Here is a 27,012-nt window from a genome sequence, read left to right on the forward strand (position 1 = left end):
TTTCAGAGGGTAGATCTCATGTTTAATGTTCTTACCACAATAAAAATAAAAACATGTAAAAGAGTGCATGTAAAGCACAGTGCCTGGAACATAGTAAACACTCAGTGGATGGTACCTCTGATGATGATGATGATGATGGTGGCGACGATGGCCACTAATTTTATTATGAGCAGCTGTCTTTGTGGGGTGAGCCTGTGGGGGAACAAATGACTCAGCAAACAGAGGCCCGCTGTTGGGTGTTACAGGCTCTCAGTGAGGATGGCTCAGAGCTGTGGCCTTTGGGTGCAAGTATCGGTGGTGATAACTGTCACAGGTCACCCTCACGCTCGGCAAGCTAGGCCTGGTGGTCCCGTCTGGGGGACTCCTCGGCCTGGTGCCTTCGCCCAGCACTCTGCCCCAGAGACTTGCTTCTCTCCTCCCTTGACTCTGCTCCACTTCTGCTGGCCCCAACTTTCTGTGACCACCTTTGCCAAGTCCTCCAGCATGGGGCTCCCCTCATCCGGTCCACGAGGCTACCCGTCCTTTAGCACAGGAGGTGGTTGGCTGGGCGTGGCATTCATGCGAATCCACGTACGCGCACGCATGCTCACTTGCACATTCTCAAACACATGTGCTCCCCAACTGAGCTTCTGGGAGCCTCACATCCCCGCCGCCACCGCAACTCCTCCCCTTCCTCTCCCACCACAAAAGCCACAGGTAACAGCAGTCCCCGGCTGCAGAGCAGACAATGCAAAACCCAGAGGCAGGCTTCCTTGCCAGGCTGTTTTAAGCATTCAGCAGGATGTGAGCCCAGGTGGCTAACGGCTGGGCTGGCCAGAGACAGCTCTCCCCCACCCTCCCCCTGCCCCAGCTTGGCGAACTTGGAAGGGGCTGGGAGGTAGGCTAAGGGATTCTGCATGGTGCCAAAGAGCAAAAGAGCTGGACTGCTGACCCACTCTGGCCCCGCCACGTTCCCACCAAACACGGTGTGTCGCTGGGCAGGTCCCACCCCATCTGGAGTTCAGTTCTCTTATCTGTAAAATGGGGAAACCAGATTCTGCCCACACAGGTTAAAGGTCATCCAAGAGTGTGGAGGATTTAACAGCCTTGTCCCAGTGGCTGCACTTTGGAAAGCTCAAAGGGTGACACACGTGCCGGGAAGTCTGGGAGAGTGATTGGGCACTGTGCCTTAGGTTGTTCTCCGCGTCCTCTCCTACCCCATGGCCAGATTGCTACGGCTTAACTCCCTATGCTGTCAACTGGCATGGAGTCTGCCTAGGGTTTAGGAGTGATGGGCTCACACATGGGTGGGTGGGGCGCTGGTGTATGTGCCCCTCACCTGGCTGGTCTCCCTGACCCTGGGGTGGCGGTAACACAGCCAGAGGACTCAGCCACCACCCCCTCCTCTCCCTCTACAGGCACAGTAGGGAGCCTGGAGGCAGCAATTGTTCCTTCAGCCTGTGGCTGCAGCCAGGAGGCCACTGCAGGGCCAGGGACAGTGGGGGTGACCAGAGGTGGCCTCAAGGATGCGGGAAGACCAACAAGTCAGGAGCCGGTGTGCGTCTGGCTCTCTCCAGCGGGTGCTGGCAAGGTGGGGTTCTCCTAGGGCCACGGAGCCCCTGCGGGCTAGGGCAGTGTCCTATATTGGTCTTTTGGGGGTGGAGCCGACAACAGCCTCTGCCAGGTTACAGCCTAGGCCTACCGGGTTCATGGGAGGAAAGGGACTAGCTGGCTCCTGTATCCTGGGGCTGGGGGTTTGGGGGTGGGGAGCTGAGGGTGAAATGTCGAAGCCCAGGTGTGGGGGGGAGCTGGGGGTGGCGAAGGTGTGACCCAGAAGCCCTGCACCCCTAGGGCTTGGCCCTGCAGAAGGAGGCTAAGGGCAATGGGTCAGCAGGGGCTCTTGGGGCACGGGTGGGGGGGGGAGGGGAGCTGAGTGAGAGGGTCAGGAGGGGAGTCTCGAGCTGCTAGACACTCCAGCTGAGGATGGTGAGAGCAGAGACTGTCATCAGAGGGGCCAAGGAGGCGGTGGGCGCTGCCCTGGAGGCCAGGGGCTCCGTGTGCCGCTGTAGCCAGGAGAACTCCTTCAGCAGCTGGCGCCGCTGGAGCTCGGGGCCCACCTTTTCGCGGATGGTCTGGTAGTAGCGGTTCAGGTACTGGAGCTGCAAAAGGTAGGAGGGGTAAGGGCCTCCCCAGGCCAAGCTGTCAAGGTGTGGGAGCTTGGTACCATCCAGGTCCCCACAGGTCCCCAGCCATCATCAGGTGAGCAGGGGAGGGATGCCCCAGTGCGTGCCTGTACGTGCCATCAGTGTGGACCCTCCCAAGGGAGAGGAAGGGGCAGAGGGTCTTCGCTTAGGGGAAGCAGGGGTGAGAGAGGCCCAGGGCTGGGGAGAAGGCACTTAGTGGCTCGAGGGCTGAAGGGGAAACAGCGCCGAGGGGCGCTCGCTCACCTGCTCGGGGGACAGCAGGCTGACGTCGATGAGGTTCCGGTCATAGGGCACCAACGACACCACTTCAAATGTCAGGTAGGTCCCTGGGTACTGGGGCGGGGGCACAGGTAAGGTAGGAAGGCAGGAAGTGAGCGAGGGGGAGGAGCTAGGCTGAAGGGGTGGAGGGAACACTCCACCCAGAAGCCCTGGGCATGGGGAACTGACCTTGTCAAGCCTGAACCCTCCACAGTGCCCTTGGCCACCCCCGTGTCTACCACTTAGGCACCCGCCTTTGGTGCTTCCCTCATGATTCCTGAAGTTTAGACTTAGGCCTGTGTTTTTCAAAGTGTGTGCCTCCAGAGCGCCAAGGGAGCCTGTTAAACATGTAGATAGATTCTGCGGTCCACACCCCAGATCACTGGAGTGAGAATCTCTAGAGCAGAGCTGGGAACCTACATTTAAATACTTTTAAGGTAAGTATTAGTTTTTTATATCTTTCTATCTGATTTCCATCTCTATCTACAGCTCTCTTTCTATCCATATCTCTGTTTCTATCCATTGAGGTATCTATGGAGATAAATATAAAGAAGAAGAAATAGCCCATAATTCCCATCTCCCAGAGAGCTCTTGCATATATGTGCTTAGAAAATTCAAACTACAAAAAGATACTCAATAAAAATGGAAAGTCTCCTCCCTGCCTGGTTTCCTTCCTGAAAACATTTTTGGCACATATAGTATATATATGTGTATATTCTAAAAATTCACGCAAAATGGATCCTACTATACACTTTTCTGCACCTCCCCGCCCCCCTGCCATAGTAAACCTAGGAGAGTGCTCCATATTGGCACAGGGAGGTCTACCTCACTCTTTTTTTTTTTTTTTGCGGTACGCGGGCCTCTCACTGTTGTGGCCTCTGCCGTTGCGGAGCACAGGCTCCGGACGTGCAGGCTCAGCGGCCATGGCTCACGGGCCCAGCCGCTCCGCGGCACGTGGGATCTTCCCGGACCGGGACACGAACCCGTGTCCCCTGCATCGGCAGGCGGACTCTGAACCACTGCGTCACCAGGGAAGCCCTACCTCACTCATTTTAAGGGTCCATAGTGTGCAGATGATAATTTATTTAACCAATGAAGGATATTTAGTCTGCTTCCATTTTTTTAAACTATTACCATCACTGCTACAATCAACATCATCGTATAAACATCTTTATACGAAGTGACGTTTTGCGACTATATCCAGAAGGGATACATCTGGCAGTGGGAATGCTGAGACAAAAGGTATAGGCATTTTCAATATGTATTTTGATAGATATTACCAAACTGCCCTCCCAAAAGGTTGTACCAATTTGTACTTCCCCCAGCAGTGTATGAGAGTGTTCTTTCCCCCACAAACTCACAAGCACTGGGTGTCATCAAAGTCTTTCGCTTTTGTCAATCAAATGGTATTCTACTGTCACTTTGATTTGTATTTCTTTAAGAATAAAGTTGAGCATCTTTTCACATTTATGGACCATTTGTGTTGATCTTAGTGAATTGTCTCTTTACGTCTTTTGCCCATTTTTTCCCTTTTCCTTATTTCTGTCTTACTCGATTTTTAAAAGCTTGTGGTAAAAGAAGGACATTCCCCCTTTCTCTGACACACGTGCTATACTCATCATACATCTTTTGAGTTTGTATGTGGTATTGTTCCCATATAGATGTTTTTTATTTAATTGGGTCAGAGTTATCAATCTCTTTCTTCATGACTTCTGAGTCTTACATCGAAAGGCCCCTTTCCTCCCTGGGATTATAAATGAATTCAGATAGGTTTCCTTCTAGATCTTTTATGGTTTCACCTTTAAACCTCGATCCATTTGGAATTTTATTTTAGTGTAACAGTGAGGTTCTTCAGTTTAATTCCCCCCATTTATTAAACAATCTTCCTCTTCTTTACTGTTTTGAAGCACCAGCTTTATAGTAAACTAAATTCCCATCTTGTTTATGGAAATTAGAGGGTCCATTTCTGGACTATTCTGTTCCACTGTTCCGTCTTTCCCATCTCTGGTGTCTTACTGTTTTAGTGATGGCTGCTTCGTAGTGTGGGCTAATATCTGCAAAGGCTAGTTTCCCTTATTGTTCTTTTCCAGAATCCTCCTAGCTATCTAGCTATCTTTGCATGTTTATTTTTACAAATAAACTCTACTATCATTTTGTGAAGTGTTGAAATTGAGGTTGCCTTGAATTTATAGATTAACTTAGGGAGAAATGACATCTTCATAATATTGAGGCTTATTTCCAGAGACCGCCATTTACTTAAATCTTTTTTATGTCCCTCAGTAGAGATTTTCTCCGTGTAAGTCTTTTAAAGTTTATATCTAGGTATTTTATCTTGTTGGTTGTTATTATACAGAATCTTTATACCTAACAGGCTCCCCTGGTGATTATTATGTGCATTGAGAACCAATGATTTAGGGCAAGGATACTGATTCATTTGGTTTGGAGTGGGACCTGGGCATTAGCATTAAAAAAATCTCCACGGGCTTCCCTGGTGGCGCAGTGGTTGGGAGTCCCCCTGCCGATGCGGGGGACACGGGTTCATGCCCCGGTCCAGGAGGATCCCACATGCCGCGGAGCGGCTGGGCCCGTGGGCCATGGCTGCTGGGCCTGCACGTCCGGAGCCTGTGCTCCGCAACGGGAGAGGCCACAACAGTGAGAGGCCCGCGTACAGCAAAAAAAAAAAAAAAAAAAAAAAAATCTCCAGGTGATTCTAATATTCTAATGTGCAAACAGGTTTGAGAAACTGATTTATGGAGTTATTCTGACACTAAGGAAGACTCCAAATAAATTCATGACCCTACATTAAATTCTCCTTTGACCTTCCTTACCCCCCATGCAGCCCAGAGTCACTGCCACGCTGTCCACACCTCCAGCCCGCCCCAGTGGCACTTTACCTTGGTCTTTGCTTCTACCACAAGGGCCACATCTTCAAGACGGATCCCAAATTCTCCATCCTGATAGTAACCAGGTTCTGGGAGGCACAAGAGATGCTGGTGACATTAAGTAGGGGAGGGGACCCAAGCCCAGGTTTCCTATGCTGACTGAGGAGTGGCTGGAGGGCCCGGCTGCCCCCCGCTGTTGGCTTGGGCAGACCCAGCACCTGTTAGATGCTCCGTGGCTACTCGGAGGCCACTGCCAGACTTCAGATTCCCCACCCTCCCTTGTGACCCAGCGGGGAAGACTTAAGAGCCCACTTGGGTCCTGGAGGCGCTCCCCTCTCCCTGTGTGCCACTGTCCTGTTACCCCGGCACTTGAATGGAGACTCTGGAGTTTGGATGTACAGCTGGAAACCAACTCCCATGGGCAAAGTGAGGGTACGGGCTGAAGGGGCTTGGGGTTAGAGTGGGACAACCCATTCGGGGCTGGGAGTGGGGAGGTGAGGGAGTGCAGCGGTGGAGCCGGGGCGGGCCTGTGTGGGGCTGTGCTCCTTGAAGGCTGGCGTTCCCTAGACTGCGGTCCTGGAGGAGCCCCGAGAGCCGTACCGATGGAAGTGAACATGCCCTTGGCCATGGCAATGTTGCCAGACTGGAATCCCACTGGCCCTGGAAAGGGAGAGTCAGGGACAGTGTCAGCCCTCCTGCACTCACCAGCTTGGAAACTAGCAGGTTCCGGGGAAGAGCAGGTAGCTGGGATCCCTAGCAGCGTGTGTCCACCGCATCACCGTCTACCTGCGACTGGTACAGACCAGACTGGCTCTGGCTTATATTTCTCTGGGGTCTATGCCAGTCAGCCACTGGACCTTGACCTGCCTCTTCTCTCTCTGAGGCCGTCCTAAATGCCAGCGGAGCGGCCAGCTGCCAGCATTTCTCACTTACCCTGTGGAGCACCAACTCCCCACCAGCTGGGTAACCTTGCATGGGTCACTGCACCTCTGTGGGTCCTGGTCATTTCCACACCTGTGAAACGCTCCACCTCTTTCATAAGAGGGGGAACTCCAGGGGAGTGCTGAGGAGATACCTACATTCGTGCACACACAGGAAGTTGCCAATGCCGTGGCCTGTCCCATGACCATAATTGAGGCCAACATCCCACAGGGCTCTGCGGGCAAAGGCCTCCACCATTCGCCCTGGAAGAGAGATGACCTCTGGTCAGCTGGCTGGACCCCAGACTATTGGCTTTGCCCCTTCCTGCTCTCTTTTTCCAGACCAACCACCAGGATGGTGCCTGAGGAGAGGGCCCCCTGAGAGGCAGGTAACCATGCCCTATCTCCAGTATACTGTACGTTGTACCCACTACCTGGACCTCCCCATCTGTGAAGACACCCGCTTCCTCCAGGAATCCTCCCATGACCGCTGCAGCCCACACTGACCGCCCCCACCTCTGAGCTCCGGCTCCAGCTCCTGAGTTGGACTAGGAGACAGGAGGCCTGGGCTCAAGGCCTGGCTCTCCCACTAACCCTCTGTGTGACCTTGGGCAAGTCACTTTCTCTCTCTGGGCTGGATTTTATCTATACAGTGGATGGGATGATGATATAATCCCTGCCCCACTAGCCTCCCAGGGTCTGAGTGCAGTGAAATCAGGGCCTGAGGTTCTGGGTCCAGCCTGGTTTGCAAAACCCACCTGATGTAGCAGCTGGGAAGACGAGTCTGGAGAGATCAATATTTCCTATCAACACGCGGGTGTACGCCTCCTGATGGGGAGAGGGCGAGGGAATGCGGTGTGTGGGCCCAGGCCTGGGTTGGGGGATGTTTGGGGGAAGTACATGCTCATGTGTGGTCACCCAGGTTCTGGAGGATGGCCGGAGGAGACCGAGGGGGACCTGCTCAAAGCTGGGGCTTGGTCCATGCGGTTCCCTTTGGCTGGTCCACAGGGATGCTTGTAGGTGGGGGTGAGCTGAGGCCACAACAGTAGGGATTGGGGAGGCAAACTCCCTGGGCTGGAATCCTGACGTGGCCACTCACAAATTTGACCTTGGGCAAGTGATTTTAACCGCTCTGTGCCTCAGTTTCCTGGTCTGTAATGGAACGGTCATAGTACCAGCTCATAAGGTTGCTGGGAGGACTAGGTAGACTCGTGCATGTTGGGTGCTCCCAACAGACTAGATGCTCAAATAGAGGTCAGCACCCTTCATTGCCATGATCACGATCACCATTTAGTTTTCTTAAGGCCTTATGGTTGGGTTGAGGCCTGATAATTGGCAGGTCGGCCTTGCTCTGTCAGGGCTGTTACCTTGTGGTAAGAGGGAGGGAGGTGGGCTGACAGTGGCCTCTTCTCCTGGTCACTCCCTGTGGCGACCTGGTGAGTCCCCTTCACCGCCCCCCCCCCCACAGGCTTGTCATCTTGAGCATGATAGCCTGGGGCATTGGATCTAACAGCTAAACTGAGCTCCTTGAGGCCTGACCAGTGTTTGTTTTCTCTCTCTCTCTGTCTCTGGCACAATGTCTGAGCCACAGTCCACTTGCTGAATGCACAAATGTGGCCCCCTGCTCTCCAGCCCCCCAGAGGCCCCCAGAGGCACACAGACCATGTCCCTGCCTCGACCCCAAGTGGACCAGCCCTCGCTGCTTTCTGAAAACCTCCAGCTCCTTTCCACCTCTGAGACTTTGCTGGTGCCTTTCTCTCCCCCTGGAATGGAATGCCTGTCTTCCTCTTTTCTGTTCAGCACAGTGCTAGGCTCACAGACAGCACTAAGAAAATATTTGTTCATTGAGTTACTGAAATGGGATGATGATAAGCTTGGGGCCCTGTTGGGGGCCTGAAATATCTCTGGGGAAGTAGTTGGGGGCACTGGGTTTTCTGGTACTAATTTGCTGTGTGACCTTGGGCAAACTACTTAACCTCCCTGGGCTTCAGTTTCAGCCTCTGTACAATCAAATGGCTCTTGGCGGAGTGGTTGCTTGGGTGTCCGTTGGGTGAGTGTGGGTAGGGAAATGTGGTCCAATGCCTACCTTTTGGAAAGCAGAGGGGGTGCCCCAGTGGACTGTTCTGGTGATGTCTGTTGTCCCGTCCCTGTGGAGAAGGACAATCAACATGTCCAACTCTTCTGAACACCTTGGGGTAGGGATCGTGGCCACGTGCTTCCCGAGTGCTTTCCACTGGGGTTTGAGTGGCAGGGCTGGGATGGGGGTGGGGAGGGAGGTGAAAGGAAGAGGATGGCTGCCATCATGCCATTCCCAAACTCAGCATCTATGCATGAAGGGGCTCTACAAAGCTATCACATTCAAAATCACTATGTTTTCTGAGAGTCCCAATTCCCCACACACATCTTCTACCCCCATACCAGCCATTTTGGTTGTTTTGTAAATCTGGGTTTCCTCGGGCCAGGCTGGCTCTAAAAGCAAGGCTTCCTCCAGGCTTCCTAGGAGGTAGGAAGGGATGGTCCCATTCTTACAGATGGGGAAACTGAGGTCCAGAGAGATCATAGCACTCTCACACATTCATATACTTATTTGCCATTTATAGAAGGGAGGGAGGCAGAGCAGACGTCATTATCTCCATTTCACAGGTGAGGCAATTGAGGCCATGAGGCTATCTCCCTCCCTGAGCCTCAGTGAGGCCAGGTCTGGCGCAAGCACTGACTCCACACAGTTCTCTCCATTGTAAACATGGATCTGCCCCAGGGATTTGCTCAGAGTCCCAGTGAACCAAAGCTGCCAGAAGCCAAATAGTCTGACTCCCAACCACCAGCTGCAGCTGTTCCCTCAGGATGCCTGCTGTGGCCACCCCCCGGGGGTGGGGGCAGTGAGGAATGATCCCAGGGCCCTAGGGACTCCTCCATGGGAGCAGGTCACAGGGCGTGGCCGACTTCTTCAGAAGGAGAGAAGAGGAAGTGAGATGGCCATTTACCCGGCCTCACCCTGCTGAAGCATGCCCCAATCCAGCAACGCCCCAAGAATTCACTTCCCCTTCGCACACTGGCCATCTCAAGTATACACAGCGCCACACCGGTGACTGCAAAGGCTGCTAGGCTGAGCGCCTGCCAGGCTGGCTTCCAGAGCCCCGTTAAGGCTAAGTGTAGGGCTTTTATCATTAGCACATTCACCGCAGGATAGAGGATGGGAAACTATTCCTTGCTCCTCCATCAGTTCAGCGTGCCCCTTTCTATCCCCCACTCTAAGTTTCCCACAGTCCACCTGCTTCCTAGATGAGAAGGGAAAATCTTCCAGCCCACCTCAGCTCAGCTCCCATGTGAATGAATGGGCCTAGTCTATTCTGCATGGCTGTCATGTCCAGGTGTTCAGGTTGTGCACTGCACAAAGGTACCACATCTAAAGAAATGCCATTCACTGAATGGGTATATACTAATTTCAATGAGAGCACACAAGTGGACACACAGATTGTGGGGTCCTGGAGCACGGGACAGTGCCCCCCCACCGCATAACCCTATCTGTGGTTGTGCTCACACTCAGAAGAACACGCACATGTCTACTCGCAGACACATCCGCATGCTGATGGGTGTGCCCTGTCCCAACTGTGCTGCAGGTGTCCCCTGAGGTTGCTTCACTCACCTGCCTACTGCTCTTGAAGGCCTGATCCTGCCCCCACTCCCCATGACATGGTCACCTCACCGTACAATGAGGGAAGAGGTGGTGAGGACAATGCATCATGCTGGTGGCGTGCGGGACGTGTCCAGGGTGTGCATGAGTCGGTGAGAATATGGGCGCTGTGTTTGTGCAGCCAGGCGGGGCTGCTGAGCATGGCTGTTCAGACTGTGTAATAATGTTCGGGCTTAAAAAACATTTAACTTTCACAAGGGGAGTCTTCCTGATTCTCACAGGGCAGCACCTGTGGGCATCCCCACTGTTTTGGCCTCTGTCTGTTGCCCACCGGGCAGGGACCCCCACGTGTGAAAATGGGAAGGATACTCAGGCACATTCAGTCCAGGCCTCTCCTTTCTCAGATGAAGGATCCATGCCCAGGAAGGGAAAGCTTTGGCTGGCTCTTGGCTGAGCTGAGACGGCCGGGCCAGGGCTGGGTGAGGAGTACATACCAGTATTGTCCCCCGGAATCCAGCAGGTACATCTCATCTGAGGACAGCTTGCGGTGCAGCTCCTTGGTGGGGCTGGGAAGGGGAGAGACGCTGAGAAAGGAGCAGCCTAACCCTGAGCTGGGTGAGGTGGGGGCCCTGAGTTAAAGCAGAGGAACCTCCTCCCCCCTGGGGGCCGGCCTTCTAGCTAACTCCTTTGGGGAAGCCATCATCCCCCAAAGGGCCCTGGGAGACTACTGAGCTTCTGCTGCTAATGTCCTCAGCGCACATCTGTTCATCCTGCACCTCCCCGAGCAAGGCCCTGGTCCCCAGGGAGGGGAGAAAGGAAAGAGCCCCAAGTGTGGGAGACGGGAGAACTTTAATGAGCACCCAGCTGAGCTATCTCTTTTTACATCAGGAGAAACAGGTTTGCAGAGCAAGGGCTTACAGAAGGCCCCGAGGGAAAGCTGTGAGGGAGCTGGGCCTGAACCCAGATGCTGAGTCTAGGGCTTTCTCTAACTTCTTGCCACCTCTGGGAGCAGAGGGCCCCAAGAAGCCAGGGCACAGGAAGGGAGGGTACCTGAGGCTGGAGCTGGAGAGCAGGAGTTGGTAGGGCTGAGGAGTTCCTACCCTGTTACTCTCTAGTAGGGAGAAGGGGCTGGGCTAAGGCAGCTGAAGTCTTGGGGACACTGGAGGAGGGAATTCTGGGATGGGTCAGGCCAGCCACTGGAGGGTGTCTGCCCTTTCCCTGCTTTGTCCTTGCCAGGCTGAGGCCTCTGGTTGGCTCGACTCCCCACCCCCAAATTGCATCAGGCAGGCCTGCAGGTGTTTGTTTTGTACAGAGCCAAACATCTGGCCAGCCTACATCTTGGGCCCACCTTGGTTGGTTCAGGCAGAGTGAATGGGCCCTTCTCCCCATGTGCTTGTGAGCTTTAAGAATTAAATAACTCACAGGAAGCCAAGGAAACACATCCAGCAGCAGCCCCACCATCTCCCTTCCAGATCCTTCTGCCCAGAGTGCTCACAAAGTCCCAGCCTCTCGAGCAGGGAGATTATCAAGTCTTTTAATTCAAAGGAGACTCTCAACGCCTGACTGGGCTCCATTCCGCACCTCCAGCCTCCACAATGCTAAAGGCCTCAGAGCTTAAATGTGGACTCAGGTCCTCCACAGAGCCCCAGAAAATTCTTTCTTCTGAAGTACCTGTAGTGGGCCAGGGCAGCATTCAGGCCACTAGCAGAGATGGTTTCAAAACTGGATCCGGAGAAGAACTCTTCTTCTCTGGAAAGGACAAGGCAGGAATGATCAATGAGTGGGCTCAGGGACTAGGCTGGGCCCAGGATGTCCAACAAGGGCAAGTGAAGGTGACGGCTGCCTCTACCTCAGCCAGGCTCCATTTGGCCTTCCCAGTCCCACCTCCTGTCACTTCCCAAGCCCTGACCTGTCACTCATAGACCACTCAAGGTCAGAGAAGCAGAGATTGTAGAGGCCAATTTTTCCTCCTCTACCTCCATTTTATAGATGGGGAAACCAAGGCCTGTGTCCCAAAGTGAGTTCCTAGTAAAGCAAGAGTGAAGAAACCTAGCTCCCTGTATCTGAAAACTCCCTCAACTCCGGAGCAGCATCCTGGGCTAAGTGTGCCCTCAGGGAACCTCCCTCCCCAACCTTGATATTCTCAAGTGGTCCAAGGTCCTACCTGGCCTGAGCTGGCCTGAAGCAGACACTAGGGGGCGCTGTTGGGTTGTGGCCCTTCAAGTTGTCCCACTTTCTGCAGAGCTGGGGAATGTCATCCAACACCTCTGCCCCGCTTCCCGACCACGACCACCCAAGAACCTGTCACTCCTTGTTCCAGTGGGGCCCTCAGATACTAGGAGGGTCTTCCTTCCCCCATAAGGAGACCAATCCCCCCTCCCTGCCCCCACCCCCACGTTAAGACAGTCAGCCGAAAAGGATGGCTGTGGTCCTTCACCCTCGGAACTTCTCCAGCAGCTCTGCCCCTGAGAACTCATCCACGGTGCCTTTGGGCACGTTCTCCTCCAGCCAGACCAAGTAACGGATCACAGCCACAGCGTCCCGCACCTGGAGCAGGGCAGGCAGAGAGGTGGGCCGAGGAATGGTCTCAGCCGGGGCTCAGGGATGAAGGAGATGGGGGGACTGCTCTGGGAGCTGAGCTTTAAAAACACGAGGGTCTTCCTCGCTATTCGATGATATTAAGGGATTCTTATTAATGTTTATATATATGATCAGAGTGTGGTCATGTTTTGAAAAGAGTTCTTGTCAGAGATACTGAAATGTTGATAGAAGAAACGATATGATAGATGGGATTTGCTTTAAAATCGTCCAGCAGCCGAGGACACGGGGGAGTGGAGATAATGAATGTAGGGTTGTAGAGGAAATGAGATTGGCCTTGAGTTGATGATTATTGAAGCTGGGTGATGGTGATGGAGATCATTATGCTACTTCCTCTACTTTTGTATATGCTTAAAATTTTCCACAAGAAAAGTTTTCAAAAATGAGGCAATGTATCCTAATTTTAACAGGAATATCCAAAGGGGCAAGCCATCCTCTCCCTGGGGTGAAGGAATTATTATAAGTAACACTTATTTAAGACTTGGAATGTGCCAGGCAGTGCTCAAAGCAATATATTAAAAATATATAATTACATAATTATACATATAGAACTATATAATCATTATATAAGTATCATATATTTATGTAATTATTATATATTTATATGTACATATTAGATATATAAATGCACATATGTACACTATATATATTTATATTATGTATTACAATGAATATATTTAAACATGCATTATTTATTATATATTATTTATACTATACAATGTAGATATATATCTTTAATCCTCACAACAACCCTCTGCTATGGGTTACAGTTATGATCCTCATTTTACAGAGGAGGTAACTGAGGCCCAGAGAGGTGAAGTGACTTACCTAAGGTCACCCAGCTAGGAGGTGGGTAGAGGAACTAGGATTTGAACTCAGATACCATAGCTCCGGGGCCCAGGCTCTAAACCACTAAACCACCCTGGGAACAACAGGGTGGAGCACAAGTGGGTGCCCAGGAGTTTGGCGTCCACGTCTCTGATTCACTGAGGGCCTTCTTCAGGCTCCTCCAGCAGGGTCTCCTTTCTAACCCATCAGACCGGGAGCTCCCCAGAGGCTGGTGTGTCTGCCTGCCCATGGACTTACATGGCTGGCCCTGAGGAGGGTCTGCTCCTTGCTGTTTTTCACCGCCTTGGTTACCATCACTGGGGAGTAGGTGTCTGCTATGAGTTTCTCCTGTGAGGGGCAGAGAGGAAGCGGTCTGGGAGCCCTCTCTAGGGCACGGTGGTGTTTGAAAAGGATTGGCAGGAAATTCCAGCTCAGATGAGACTTGCCGTCTCCTGGAGTGGCAATGCCCTTCCCGCGTGTGCTTTCTGACTACGCAGGGCTTTCCTAGTCTTCCCTTCCAGCCTAACCTTCCCTCTCTCCCTCCCTCCCTCCCTCCCTTCCTCCTCCCTCCCTGGTCCTGGATCCCAGCAGCACTCTGGGATGGATCCGAGCCTGGCCCCTGCCAGCCACGGGCTGTTCTGACACTGTGTTTCCTGCACATCTCATATCACGACAGCTACCACTTATTGAGCGCCTGCCACGCGTTAGGCACCAGGCTTTACATGCACTTTCTCCTTTAAATCTCCTCAGAGTGACTCTTTTGAGGTTGTGACTCTTAGTGCCATTTTACAGGTGAGGAAACGGAGGCCGGATTGACTAAGTCACTTGTCCAGGGTCACGGCACAGCCAGTTCTCAGTCTCAGGTTTGGTGACCTCAAAGCCTCTGCTCTACCAGCCTGTACTCCCCCAGCCTCCTTGACAATCTCTGAGCTCTCTATGGACAGATGTTCCGTCTCTTCCCGGGAAACCCTAGAAAGGGGACTCAGTGCACCACTGCTGACTGGCCAACTGCCAGAATGGCCCAGGGGCTGCCCACCCCACCCCCCCGTTTGGTTGAGACTTATCAGGGCTGTTGGGGGGTGGGGAGGACGGTGCATGGCAAACCCACCTTGGGTATCACTTCATAGAGCCCATACGAGGTGTAGCTGGTCCCGATCCAGATCTTCACGGCTCCTGAGGTGTAAGCCTGGACGCTGTCACGGACTTGGCCGTAATCTTCGAGTTGCACACACATGGAATCCGTGCAGCCAGAGTTCAGGTACTGCAGGGTCTTGGAGCTAAAGCGACTCTTGTTTGCAAATAACCTAGGTGGAGAGGGCACACCAGGAGGGTCCAGACAGAATCTAAGGACAGTGCAAAAGACCAGCGGCCCTTTGTTCCTGGAGGTCAGAGGGCGCCTGCGCCAGGCAGCTGAGCAGACCAGATTTGGAGTACGTGGGAACAGAGGTCAAGGGGGTCAGGAAAAGCTGATTGGAGGCTTCCTCGAGGGTCCTGCTGGGGCAGGCACCCCGCTTCTGGGAAGACTGCATGTTGGGGCAGTGAGGAGTTAGAGGAAGTCCGTTACCGCAAGCCAAGGACAAGCCCTACCTGATGGAGGAGTCAGTGAGCAGCGTGTAGGAATAGAAGAAGGGGTTATAAGGGATGTCACTGCTGCGCAGGTTGAAGAGCCCTGGGGAAGAGAATTGATGGGGACTATTTGAGGCTGACCTGCCCGACGCAAGTACATATGACACCTTTGCTCTACTGTTGGCTTTGGCCGCACGCCGGCATCCTCTGCCCCTGAATGTTTCTCAGTCTTTCCGGAGTGGGGGAGGGCCTTTGAAGCACTAATGAGCGCTAGGGGCACTTTCTCCCAGAGAAAGGCAGATACCCAGCCAGTAGTCTGCACACGGTGTCGGTGGGCTCCCAGAATACCTGAAGCCCAGAGCTGGGGTCAGGTGAGAAGCGCTGAGCCACGATGGGATAGAACAGGGCTGCACGGGGTGCTAAAGCCGGGAAGCTGAGTGCCCTGGGCTCGTGCCCAGGAGGTTGGGAGGTGTTTGCTGGGCCTCCTCCCCTTCATGAGACAGAAGCCTTTGCTGCTGTGGTTTCCTGGTCCTCTGATGGCCCGGGGGCTGGCCCCAGATTGCATGGGGCTTCCTGGTTTCCTTAGTGAGCAGACGTGAGCTCCTGCCCTCACCTTAGTTCCCGCAGGCCATGACCACGGAGCTCTCAGAACCCATGGGTCAGTGGTCGTTGGGGGAGGAGTCCTGTGCTGCAGAGCCCAGGAGGCTTGGGGGTTGGGGGGAACCCAGGCACCCCCCTGCATCCACAAATCTCTACTCACAGGCCGTCTCATCAAGTGCGGACAGAAGCACGGCAGTTGGGGCCTCACGATGCTTCTTCATCTGGCTTCGGATACCAGATACTTTCTCCTGCCAGCTGCTTCCTAGAAGCAAAAGAGCCAGAAGAAAGCAGAAGTGATCTACCTTCTCTTTGGCACTCCGTTCCTGAGAAGGGCTCCCTTAGGGCAATGGTTTTCCATTCCTTTAGAAGCAGTAGAACCCTTTCTTTAACCAAACTCTTACTTGTGTAATCATTAAGGACATGGGCTCTTGACCCAGACTGTCTGGGTTTAAATCCTACCTCTGTCATTACTTGCTGGCTGACCTTGTGAAAATTAGCCCCTCTGTGTCCTATCTTGCACATCTGTAAAATGGGGATGGATTATAATAATAGTGTCTACCTCAATAGAGTTGTTATGAGGTCCGAATTAACTAATATTTGTAATGTATGTAGAATTGTGTCTTGGTGTATAGAAAATCTGGCATAACTTTCTGATTAACAAATAAGCATGCAAAACAGAGATCAGGAGAGCAGCCCTACTTGAAAGGCAAAGGGATAGGGCTGGGCCATGTTTAATCCTCTTCCTCGCAGTAACCCCAGCACTTACTAAAGCCACTTGGGTCTGGGCTAAGCACTTTGTGTACATTGTTTTAATCCTTACTTGACCCATTTTACAGATAAGGAAATTGAGCCTTTGGAGAGGTAAAGTGACTTATCTATGGTTTTCATAGCTGGCAAGGGGCGGAACTGAGACTTGAACGCAGGTCTGTTTGACTACATGGCTCACACTCTTAATCGGTATAGACATTGGACTATCTTGCTAACCTTGTTAGTCTCCAACCTTGTCCTTAAACTCTGTGTCACAGAGCTGTCCTTTCTGGGATGCTTGTATCCTGGTTCTAGGACTTTGGTTTTCATCCCCCCCCCCCCCACCGGCTCCCTGTAATCACTCTAAAGAGTCTGCCCCTAGGCAGGGCTAGGGATTTGCTCGCAGAAGATCATAAGCATTAAGGGTCCTAGTTGGGCTGAGAGATTAGCATAAACAACATAATTCAATTTAAAAAATCTTTATGCAAACAGGTGAAACTGCTCATCAAGAACCAAAGCTTTGGGTGCGATACTTCTTCTAGGTTTATTTTATTGTGGTAAAATACACATACCATAAAGTGTTATCATTTTAACCATTTTAAAGTGCACAATTCAGTGCCTTTAAGAACATTCACAGGGCTTCCCTGGTGGCACAGTGGTTAAGAATCCGCCCGCCAATGCAGTGGACACGGGTTCGAGCCCTGGTCTGGGAAGATCCCACATGCCGCGGAGCAACTAAGCCCGTGCGCCACAACTACTGAGCCTGCGCTCTAGAGCCCGCGAGCCACAACTACTGAAGCCCATGCGCCTAGAGCCCGTGCTCTGCAACAAGAGAAGCCACCGCAATGAGAAGCCTGTGCACCACAATGAAAAGTAGCCCCTGGGCTTCCCTGGTGGCCCAGTGGTTGGGAGTTCGCCTGCCGATGCCGGGGACGTGGGTTCGTGACCCGGTTCGGGAAGATCCCACATGCCGCGGAGCGGCTGGGCCCATGAGCCATGGCCGCTGGGCCTGCGCGTCTGGAGCCTGTGCTCCGTGGCGGGAGGGGCCGCGGCAGTGAGAGGCCCGCGTACCGCAGAAAAAAAAAAAAAAAAGAGTAGCCCCTGCTCGCCGCATCCAGAGGAAAAGCTCGCGTGCAGCAACGAAGACACAACACAGCCAAAAATAAAATAAATTAAACAAAATAAATAAATTTTTTTTAAAAAAGAGCATTCACAAAATTGTGCAACTACCACCACTATCTAATTCCAGAAACATTTCCATCATCCCGAAAGGAAACCCTGTAGCAATTAGGCAGTCTCTCCCCATTTGCCTCTCTCCCCAGCCCCCCGCCCCCGGCCACCACTAATCCTCTTTCTGTCTCCATGGATTTGCCTACGCTGGATGTTTCACACAAATGGAATTCTACAATATGGGGCCTTCACTGACTTCTTTCACTTAGAATTATGTTTTCAAGGTTCATGGATGTGATACATTTTTGAGACAACAAACGAAAGCCAATTTAAATTGTCTGATACACACAGGTGTCTTTGAACTTTTCACGTTCTTCCCTTTGCTCTTTGCCCCCTTTAAAACCTGTGAGTGGCTGGAGAGAAAGTCTCTCTTGTCTCTGTGAGCTTAGAGACTCTGTTCTTGGGCTTCCAGGCCCAGTTCTGGCTCTGGATGGCTTTTCCTTGAAGACTAGCAGCCTGTGATGGCTTGGCTTCCTCTCACTTGTGGGAAGTGATAAAACCCACGTGAATTCTCTCCCAGTCCCTGGAAGGTTTTCCCCTTTATCCACTCCTCTTCCTGACATAACTGCACCCTTCTTTAACTGAATGGAATGAGTTTTATTTATGATGGAAATGTCTTGGATAGCAAGTTTCTTTAAAAACTGCGTCAAGATGCAGAAAGTTTCTGCAAGTTACATCAGAATGGATAAAGAAAATTGGACACAATTTTGACTTGTTTCATCAGACTCGCTATTTTGAAATTTCTCTCCTGTTTTTGGGATTCCTTTCCAAACAAGAAGTGTGCATAGACCTGTGTGTGGAAAGGGACCTCTCAGATTGCCCAATATTTCTAGGAATCCAAGTCTATGGGCTTGTTCAGAATTCCTAGGGAGGTAGAAGCTGGTGGTGGCCAAGACATTGATTCATACTCAGTAGCCTGGGTCCAGTCAGTTTAGTTACCACTTACAAGAATTACAGAGCACACTGTTCTTTTATGACATATTTAGATGGTGTCAACGGGGTCAAGATTATCGATGTTAGAATTCTGAGGGCCAGTTAATTTTCCTTTGCGGTCCGGCCAACACTTGAACCCTAATCTGTGCCACAGACTGAGCTTGACTTAGTTTTTGCTTCCTTTGTCCATGCCAGCCCATCTGACCCCAGCCATCTTACATCTAAATTCCTCATCACTGCAGGACCCAAAGTCAAGGTCTGAATGATTCAATACAAACCAGTCTTCACTACCAGACAAGCAGCCCATATCATGTTTTTTTCTCTCTTCAAAGGGGTAGGGTTTTTTCATCTTTTTCTGACTCCCTTGTTTCCCCCCTTCCTGTTCCCTCTTGCTTCAAATCCTGACACTCTTTATTCCAGCATTTTCTAAATATGCTTCGAGGAACTTCCGATTCAGACTCTCTGAGGGGATGGGGCCTAGAAACCTGTGTTTTAAGAAAGCATCCCAATCTATTCAGGTACACATGGAACCATTGCTTTGGGACCTCTTAGGATGAATTTTTCAGCCAAAGGAGCAGCAGCGGGGGCCTGTGTTGCTCCAAGGTGGGAAAGAGAACGGGCGTAGGAATCACCTGTGAATGCCTCCTGCAGGGCATAGATGGGCTCACTTGGCACCGGAGGCCTCTCTGACCCCCACAGCAGGTCCACAAGGTTGACGGTGATGGACACCAGCTCTCTGTCAGAGTCTCGGAGGGCCACGTTATAACTCTCCCAGGAATCTGCAGAGGCAGGAAGGAGTCACTTGTCCCTTGCCTGTGTATGCCTCCGGGAAAATTGTGACGCAGGCAAAGCTCGTTCTTGTCCCCTCTGCCTCCTGTTCCGCTCAAGCAGCCTGGGCTGTGCACTCTCACCTTCCTCCTTCAGCTTGCCCTGAGCCCGCCCCAGTACTGCCCACGGTCAATTAGCTAAGCTCGCCCTTTTAAGTGCCAAGGGTTGCGGGGCCCTCATTTTGGTCCTGTCTGTTCGACTGAACTTCAATGCCACAGCCCAAAGGAATGGTGAGGTTCAGGCCACTGGAAAGGCTGGCAAAGAAGCCAGATCTGAAGTGGGAGCCTTTCAGTGCATATTCACGAGGACGGCACCCTTGGGGGCAGGCTGGCCAGCTGGCGGGGGCACTGGGAGCTCAGGGAGCTGTGTTCCTGGATGGGAGGGGAGGGGACTGTGCTTATTTTTGTAAAAAAAATTGTTTGGCCACACCATGTGTGCCATGAGGGATCTTAGTTCCCTGACCAGGGATCAAACCCACGCCCCCTGCAGTGGGAGTGCAGAGTCTCAACCACTGGACCACCAGGGAAGTCCCAGGGACTGTGCTTCTTTATTCAGAAACCCTCTCGACTCCTTCGACCCTTCCAAGCTGCCCTATAGAAGAGGGCTACCAAGTGATTCTACTGCCGATTGTTAGAGTTCCAGGGCACAGAGGATGGTTCTAGGTTTAAGAACATCCCGGCCTACCCACTGGCTCGGTCTTAACGATTCCCTGAGTCTTCTAGGTTGGGTCTCTGCACTCCTGACTTAAAAAGATAATCTATGTTTATTCTTTTAAATGTATTTTCATTACACAATCCAGGAATACACCCTTGTTGCAAAATATTTTGCAACTACAAGTTCAAACACTCTATCTTTAGAGTCACCCTGCACCTCCTTCTACCAAGATGTGCTTCTTTACATCCTGAGGGCCTGAATCTCCCTCGTTGGTGTGGACAAACACGGGGACTGAGGGCAGAACATACTGATGGAGAAGAGGAAGGGGTCGAAGCCCACACGCCCTCCAACAGGAATCTCGGTGAGGAGCCAGGTGACAACAGGAGTAGTGCCAACTGCGAGAAAGACAGGAAGGGACACCGAGGTTACCCCAGGCCTTCCAGCCGGGCTTCTGTCTGTGACAGTCCTTCCACATCTGTCCTCCTTGATATCCGCCTCAAAGATTAGGGATGGCTCCAAATTTCTTGAGCTTCCCACAGGGGCCCAGCATGGCCTTCCATGCACCCCCCTCACCTGTACCTTCCCAAACCCAGTCTGGGTTCCAGGGCTTGGGGAACAAACCCGTGCCGTCCTCTTACCTTCCTTATGGAGCTCCCAGTTGCAGTCCATCTGCCGCTCAGCCTGGGTCCAGTAGCGGCTGTCGGTCCAGAGAGCGGCTTTCCCCATGGTCACCACGGCGATTCCTGGGGCAGAACAGAGAAACTTGGAAGGGGGGGTGAAGGTGTAGAGCGTGGCTTTGGTTAGCACTTTAGCAATGCGGTGCTGGCTCTGACATTGTCACAAGGGGTCTCTGGAAAGAGTTGCTCTCCTCGCTTGGAAGGGAGTGAGGCAGGAGATGTTAAAGAGAGTGTTGGGGGGAAGGTAGCTGGAAGTGTGTCCTGAGTTGGGCACCTCTGCTTTGCCTTGAGGCCCTTCCCTAAGGGGGCATTTAGCAGGACAAGTGGGGTCTGCTTTTGGCCATCCCCAAAAGTCGATGCTACATGTAGGTGCTCTCAGCAAAGACGGTGTGGCAGTCAGTATGAAGATGCAGTGGCTGATGGGAACACTAAGCCAGGGGCTTAGCTGAGGACAGGCAGAGAGGCCAAACCCAGCGACTTCTGCAAAGAGAAGAAGGGCCCGTGATGGGCAAGCCAGGCAGCTTGAAGCCCAGGGGAGGGATGTTTAAGGATCAGCAAGGGAAGCTTAGGTTTCATTCAAGGGGCCAGGATCAAGGTGGGAGGCCGATTCCAAAACTGGGACCCCATAAATGGCCTCTATGTTTGTGTCTCATTTGGCCACGTGAGGTGATGCTATCCATAAAAGGACCAGCAAAGTAAAACTTTGTCCCCAAATGAGCCATTGTGTGAAGGGAATCAGTGGGCTCCTAGTGGCTAGATATAGAGGTAGCAACTGTCCCAGAAATGGAGCCCAGGGAGCGCCGTCTGGGCCTGGCTGTGGCCGAGGCAGCGAGCACAGGAAAGAAGTCAGGAGGGCCATCTGCCTCACGCAGAAGCGTGGCTGCTGGGCTATGAGATGTGTGCCCTGGTGACCCCTTTCGGAGTGGTGAAGGGGGAGGCAGAGAGAGGAGCAGGGGCCTCTGGACACTCGCTCCTGGGCTCCTGGCTGCTGAGAACTAGCCACACCAGGGCCTCTCTGACCACTCTGGGTCTCCCACCAGAAACAATGAGGGCCGGGTAATGGCTGTCACCTGCAGACCCTGTAAAGCCTGTAATCCACGCACGCCTCTTGTCATAGTCGCCGATGTACTCGCTCTAGGAAATCAACAATGCCGTCATTAGCCTTCTTCATGGAGTCACACCCCACATGGAAGGGCCCCAACCACATCCCGGTTCTTTCTGTCTAGTCAGTTTCAACCAGTCCTACAAGCCCAATGGGTACATCATAAATAACTTGTGCAGAGAGCTTTACACATTATTGGGTTTGGGTTCTCATAATCCTTGGAGACAGATCTCATTATTCCCACTTTGCAGTAGAGGAAACTGAGGCTCAGAGAAGTTCAGACACTTACCTACCCAAGCTTCTTAGCCCTTTTCGGCAGGTGGGGAAATGAATTCAAGTAATCGTATTGACACTGAAAATGCCTTCTCTTCCAACTGGGCTGTTGCTGGGAAGGTGGATGCGGTGGAGGTGGAGCCAGGGTGGGAAAGGGTGGGATGGGTGGGCAGGGGTGCTGCTTTGGGAAAAGCAGTTCTGGCTCAGACCATCTTCTTTCCTGTCTGTTCCCCTCTCCCAGCCTACACCCCAAACTTGTGGAATCTTGGATGCTGGATCGTTTCAGCGCTCCATCCATCAGCTGACGGGAAGGGCTGAGCCAGAAGGGAGCTCAGGGTTCTTCTAATTCAGTTCCCATCCCACATTCTAACCTCCTAGGGCAGGGGTATCCTAAACATTCATTCTGGATCCACCATCTAGGAATTGATCAAAATCGTTCTGAAGCTGTTTATAGTTTTATTGCCTGAGGTCAAGGAGATTTGGCAATGTCTTCTCTCCTCTGTAGAGGAATACATTCTTTCAGTTGCCCTAAAACGCCTGTGTCCAAGCTCCCCACTTCCTTCCCTTTGCCTGTCAAATCCTTTTTCTGTCTTCCATCTTCCGATTCTTAACAGCATCCTGTTTGTGGCCTGTTCTCTTAGGCCAGACCCAGCCCGGGGCGGGGAGGGGGGGGGTTGGTGGGAGGAGCCATCCCTCACCATGTGAGCATCCGTGTCCGGGACGATGTAGGCAGAGACATTCTGGGTGTGCATCTGCTGGCGGAGGGCTGTGAGCTGCGCTGTGGTATTGACCACAGTAACTGGAAGGTACTGACAGGTGACAGGAAGACACCAAGACACACACACAGACACAGACACACATTGCTTAGAGAAAATGTCGCCGGGGCCCCCATCCTCTCCTTAGGCAGGGATTGATTGGGGTTGGGTAGGCTGGGCCAGCCTGGAGAGGGATGGTGCAGAAGCTGATGTTATGGATTAGTCTAGATTACGGTGCCTGGGCTGAGTGGAGATGGAGGTGTTTAAGAGCTTGGAGAGAGACTTTTTGTGACAGTAATGGGACCTGAGTCTGGGATGGGGTAGGGGGTGGGTAAGAACTGCAGGGTTCTGAGCCCTGCCACTGGGCCAGGCCAGGGGATGGCCCCTCTTTGGATACCTTGGGGTAGAGTTGCCAGTTTAGCAAATCAAAATACAGCATGCTCACCCAGTCACATTTGAATTTCAGGTAAACAATGAATAATGTTTTAGTGTAAGTGCGTCCCAAGTACTATTTGGGGCATACTTATATTAAACACATTATTCATTATCTGAAATTCAGATGTAACTGGGCGTCCTGTGTTTCACCTGGCAGTCCTACCTTGGGGACTTTTTTCAAGTTTCCACTCACTGGTCCCAAATGGCAGAGGAGAGTGAATGAGTACCCCCAGCAGTTTGGGACATTGTCCAGAAAGATCGTCTCCAAGCCAGACATTTTGTTAAAGGTTATTTTATCTTAAAAATAAAAAGTGTGGGCTCTTTGTTTTGTTTTGCCTTCTACTCCAGGATACATCCATGTTTATTTTAACATAAAAATAATGTGGTTTGCCCACCTACCTGCCTGCCCCAGTGGTCTCATAAAGTGGACGAGGCAAGCGGATGTATCCCATTTGTCCCAAGACTTTAGTGACCTGCTGGCAGGCCCATGAGCCCTCACCTTCCCATGAGCCCTCACCTTCCCATGAGCCCTCACCTTCTGGCCTGCTCCTGTCTGGAGAAGCTCTTTCACACTCTCATCTAGTTGTGGAAAGAACCCCTCTGGTCTCCATAGGGAGCTGATGACCTTCCAGCTCCAATATGCTGGGCCTTCTCACAGTCTTCACACCCGAGGCCTCTCCCTCTTGACCTTGCGCTGGCTCTTCTAGCCCTCTGTCTTCCGCCCTCCTCCCGGTTCCTCTAGAATTGTTGTTTTCTTTCCTCCCATCCTCTTCCTGGCCTCTGCCTAGCTATCCTCAGCGAAAGGCTGGCTAGGGGCCTCCTCCCTCCTTGTTGCCCCTCCTCCCTCCGGCTCGCAGGGGCTGCCTGGGCTCAGGCCTGGAGGGAAGGAGATGACCTGCCGTGGGAATGGCTGGGAGGGAGGGATGGGGGCGGATGTCAGACACCTGAGAATGCGCCGCCCGCCCTGAGGGAGGTTAATCAGAAACAGTGGCCCCAGAGTCCGGAAATCAGGAGGAAGGCTGGTAGAGGGTGAGGCTAGCAGCTGGGCCCATGGGGGATGGGGAGGAAGGTGGGAGCTGTGGGTCCGGGCGGGGCGGGGGCGGGGCGGAGGCAGGGCCTCACCGGAGGGCTGATTGAACAGTTTCTCACATCCTCTCTCAGGTCCAGTGACTTTGGGCGGCCCCAGGCACAAGCTAGAAACCGGAGAAAAGTCCAGGGTTACTTGGAGACTGGATAGGTCCTAGAGAGCACGGGAACATGTTCCCCCAACCCCCCTCCTGGTCCTCGCAGGGCCTCCATCCTTTGAAGCAGGAGATGCTGTCCAACTCTACTTGAGGATAAAAATAATTACATTTCATAGGAAATCAGGCTGAATTGGTTGGCACCCTGGGTCACAATCAAAGAAACCTATTTCATCGACAAGTGATTGCCACTTTTGGATGGGTTTTAGTGCTCATTAAATCATTTTTTTCCTTCCAATCTAATTGGGTCTTTTCAGGATCTACCGAACTGGAAAAGTTGTGTGTAAGTTAAATTTTTGTAATCAGATCTTCTCTTAAATGCTCTAGAGGATCTCGCTAAATAATAACCCCACCTTCGTTTTACCCTTCTATAAATCTAATTTTATATATATTGGGTTTACTTAAATTCAAGGCCCACTTCTACCATTTCTTACAGTCCAAGTATCTGCCTCTCATTCCAGGCTACAGAAGCCAGCAATCCCAGGCTGACATCGTCCCCTGGTGGGGAAAGGTGGGTTAGCATCTAAAGAGCTCCTACTATGTGCTAGACACCGAACCCTGCAATTTACCTATAGTATCTCTTTTGATACTTGCAACAACCCTGGGAGATGGGGATTATTGTCTGCTTTCTACAGAAGAGGAAGCTGAGGCCCAGGTACGTTTAGTTACTCGCCCAAGTTTTACCACAGTGAGTCCGTGGCAGAGCAGGAATTTGAACCCAGGCCATCTGAGTACAAAAAAGCCAACCATGGAAGGGTGGTGCCCCAGAAGGGACAGAATGTATAGAGACAGTTTCCAGTTGGGACTCTGCCCCAAATTTGGTGTATCCCAAGAAGAGTCGCCCAGTATTCATTGAGCAAACATTTCCTAAGCCCCTGCTCTGCGCCGCGCACTGGGCTAAGTCCTGCAGGCTCTGGGTCTTCACACCCTGAAAGTCCAGGGGTCTCTGATAGGCCTTCCTTCCAGCACCCCACCTTTTGGGGGGGAATCTCCCCAGAGGTAATGGGGGTCTGAGTTTGGGGAGACACTCTACTTTTCCTTTCTGAGTGGGTTGAGCTACAGATGGAAGGAGTACCGCTGGGTTCTAACACCGTGAATGCCCTGCCTCACTATCTCTCCCGGTCACATAAACTCAAGGGAGAGATGAGACCCACCCTGTTGATTTAAGAAAATGAACACTCATTTCTGTAGGAACAGATATCTGGCAAAATGGTGGCGCTAAAACAACAACATAAGAAGCAAGACACAGCCAACCCATGTCCCTCTAGACACCCCAATTGCTGTTTTCTGAGGTCAGGGCTGTGGCTCCCAAGGGCAGGCTCTGCAGCCGAACCACTCTGTGGTCCCTGGCATGGGGCCTGTCACTGAGAAGGTGTCAGGAACTGGGTACTGAATGAATGAGTAGGGTCCTGCTGCCACAGAGCAAAGGGAAGGAGGCCTCCCTAGGGCCAGGGTGGAGTGGATGTGGAAGATGCTGAGCTGGGCACTTAGCTGTGACTAAAGAGTACAAACAGGACACCATAGGGTGACAAAGACCAAACTTTAGCTAGACTCCACCAAGCCCTCTTCTCCATTAGGCCTTGACTTCCAAGTCCATCCTGTCCTTACTGGGCCTGCATCGCCCAGTCTTAGCAAGAATCCTGCTAAGTCAGTTTAGAGAGAATTCCCCACCCTTAGTATCTCATCAACCTTGATATCTGATCAAATTCCTCATCTCCCATCCTTGATATTTGATCACCCTGCCTTCAGCAAGATCCTATTAAGTCAGTTTAGCAAGAATCTCCTCACCCTTGATGTCTCCTCTTGGCAATTTTCCATCCACTGACCCCCTCACTCTGCTCATGGACAAGAAGTCCTCAGCCATCTTTGCTGTATTCGGAGTTGAGCCTGATCGTTCTCCCCTACTGCAGCGCCCCTATTACAATAGTCTTGAATAAAATCTTCCTTCCTCTTTTAACAAGAGCCAGAATCATTTTTTCTTTAACAGGTGGGAATGGAAACAGGCCAAATCAGACTTGAGGTGAGCCTTGAGGGTCCCCAGGACTGGCCCTGGGGTTCCTCTTCCTTAAGACAGAGAGAGGGACCAAGAAAAAAAGAGACAACCTAGGCCCAGACTTCACTCCAACCCTTTCTGAGCCCACAGGGGAGAGGCCAGAACTGCTCTCCAGCTGGACCTGCCCTCCCAGCGTGGGAGGGAGAGACGGGTGATGCACATACCACAGAGGAGGACAAGCCAGGGGCAGCATCCCCAGGGAGCCCGGGCCATGGGGTCTTCAGATGCCAGTGCTGGGTGGATGGAGGGTCAAGGGAGAGTGGGCAGGGCTGTTTCCTTGGCCTCTTCCTCCAGGCCTTTCCGGGGCAGGAGCAGCCGGGGGGTGGGGGGGCTGGCAATGGGGAGAAGGTGTCCAGCTGGTGGATGGAGAGTCTTCTGGTCTTTGGTTTCTGAGGGTTCCAGGAGTCAGGCTGGGTGGAGAAGGCTCGACTGCCCCAGGCAACATCTGCTGGCTCCCTGTTACCCAGAATAGGGTGTGAGCCTGCCCCGGGCAGAGTCCAAAGATCTCTGAGACAGAGGAGGAGCAGCTGGTCTCAATCAGCCTGCTTCTCCCAGCCCCCTCTCCAGCAGCCAGCCTTGGCCATTCCCGAATTCTGTCCCCCTCCCTCCAGCAAG

General features: G+C 52.3%; 1 protein-coding gene across 1 annotated transcript; it reads right to left on the reverse strand.

The window, feature by feature from the left end:
- On the reverse strand, nt 1–27,012 carry XPNPEP2 (X-prolyl aminopeptidase 2). Its single transcript, XM_067722262.1, has 21 exons — nt 26,562–27,012; nt 24,226–24,296; nt 22,612–22,722; nt 21,609–21,672; nt 20,500–20,604; nt 20,170–20,256; nt 19,012–19,158; nt 15,630–15,731; nt 14,891–14,972; nt 14,412–14,607; nt 13,562–13,651; nt 12,315–12,424; nt 11,549–11,626; nt 10,372–10,443; nt 8,330–8,390; nt 7,002–7,071; nt 6,403–6,507; nt 5,924–5,983; nt 5,336–5,412; nt 2,427–2,516; nt 1–2,138 (listed from the first exon to the last, which is right to left on the reverse strand). The coding sequence occupies exons 1-21, from the start codon at nt 26,608–26,610 to the stop codon at nt 1,944–1,946; spliced, it is 2,022 nt and encodes a 673-aa protein (XP_067578363.1). The 5' UTR covers nt 26,611–27,012; the 3' UTR covers nt 1–1,943.

The sequence above is a fragment of the Pseudorca crassidens genome, chromosome X, assembly GCF_039906515.1.
Source record: "Pseudorca crassidens isolate mPseCra1 chromosome X, mPseCra1.hap1, whole genome shotgun sequence".
In the NCBI taxonomy this organism is placed as follows: domain Eukaryota; kingdom Metazoa; phylum Chordata; class Mammalia; order Artiodactyla; family Delphinidae; genus Pseudorca; species Pseudorca crassidens.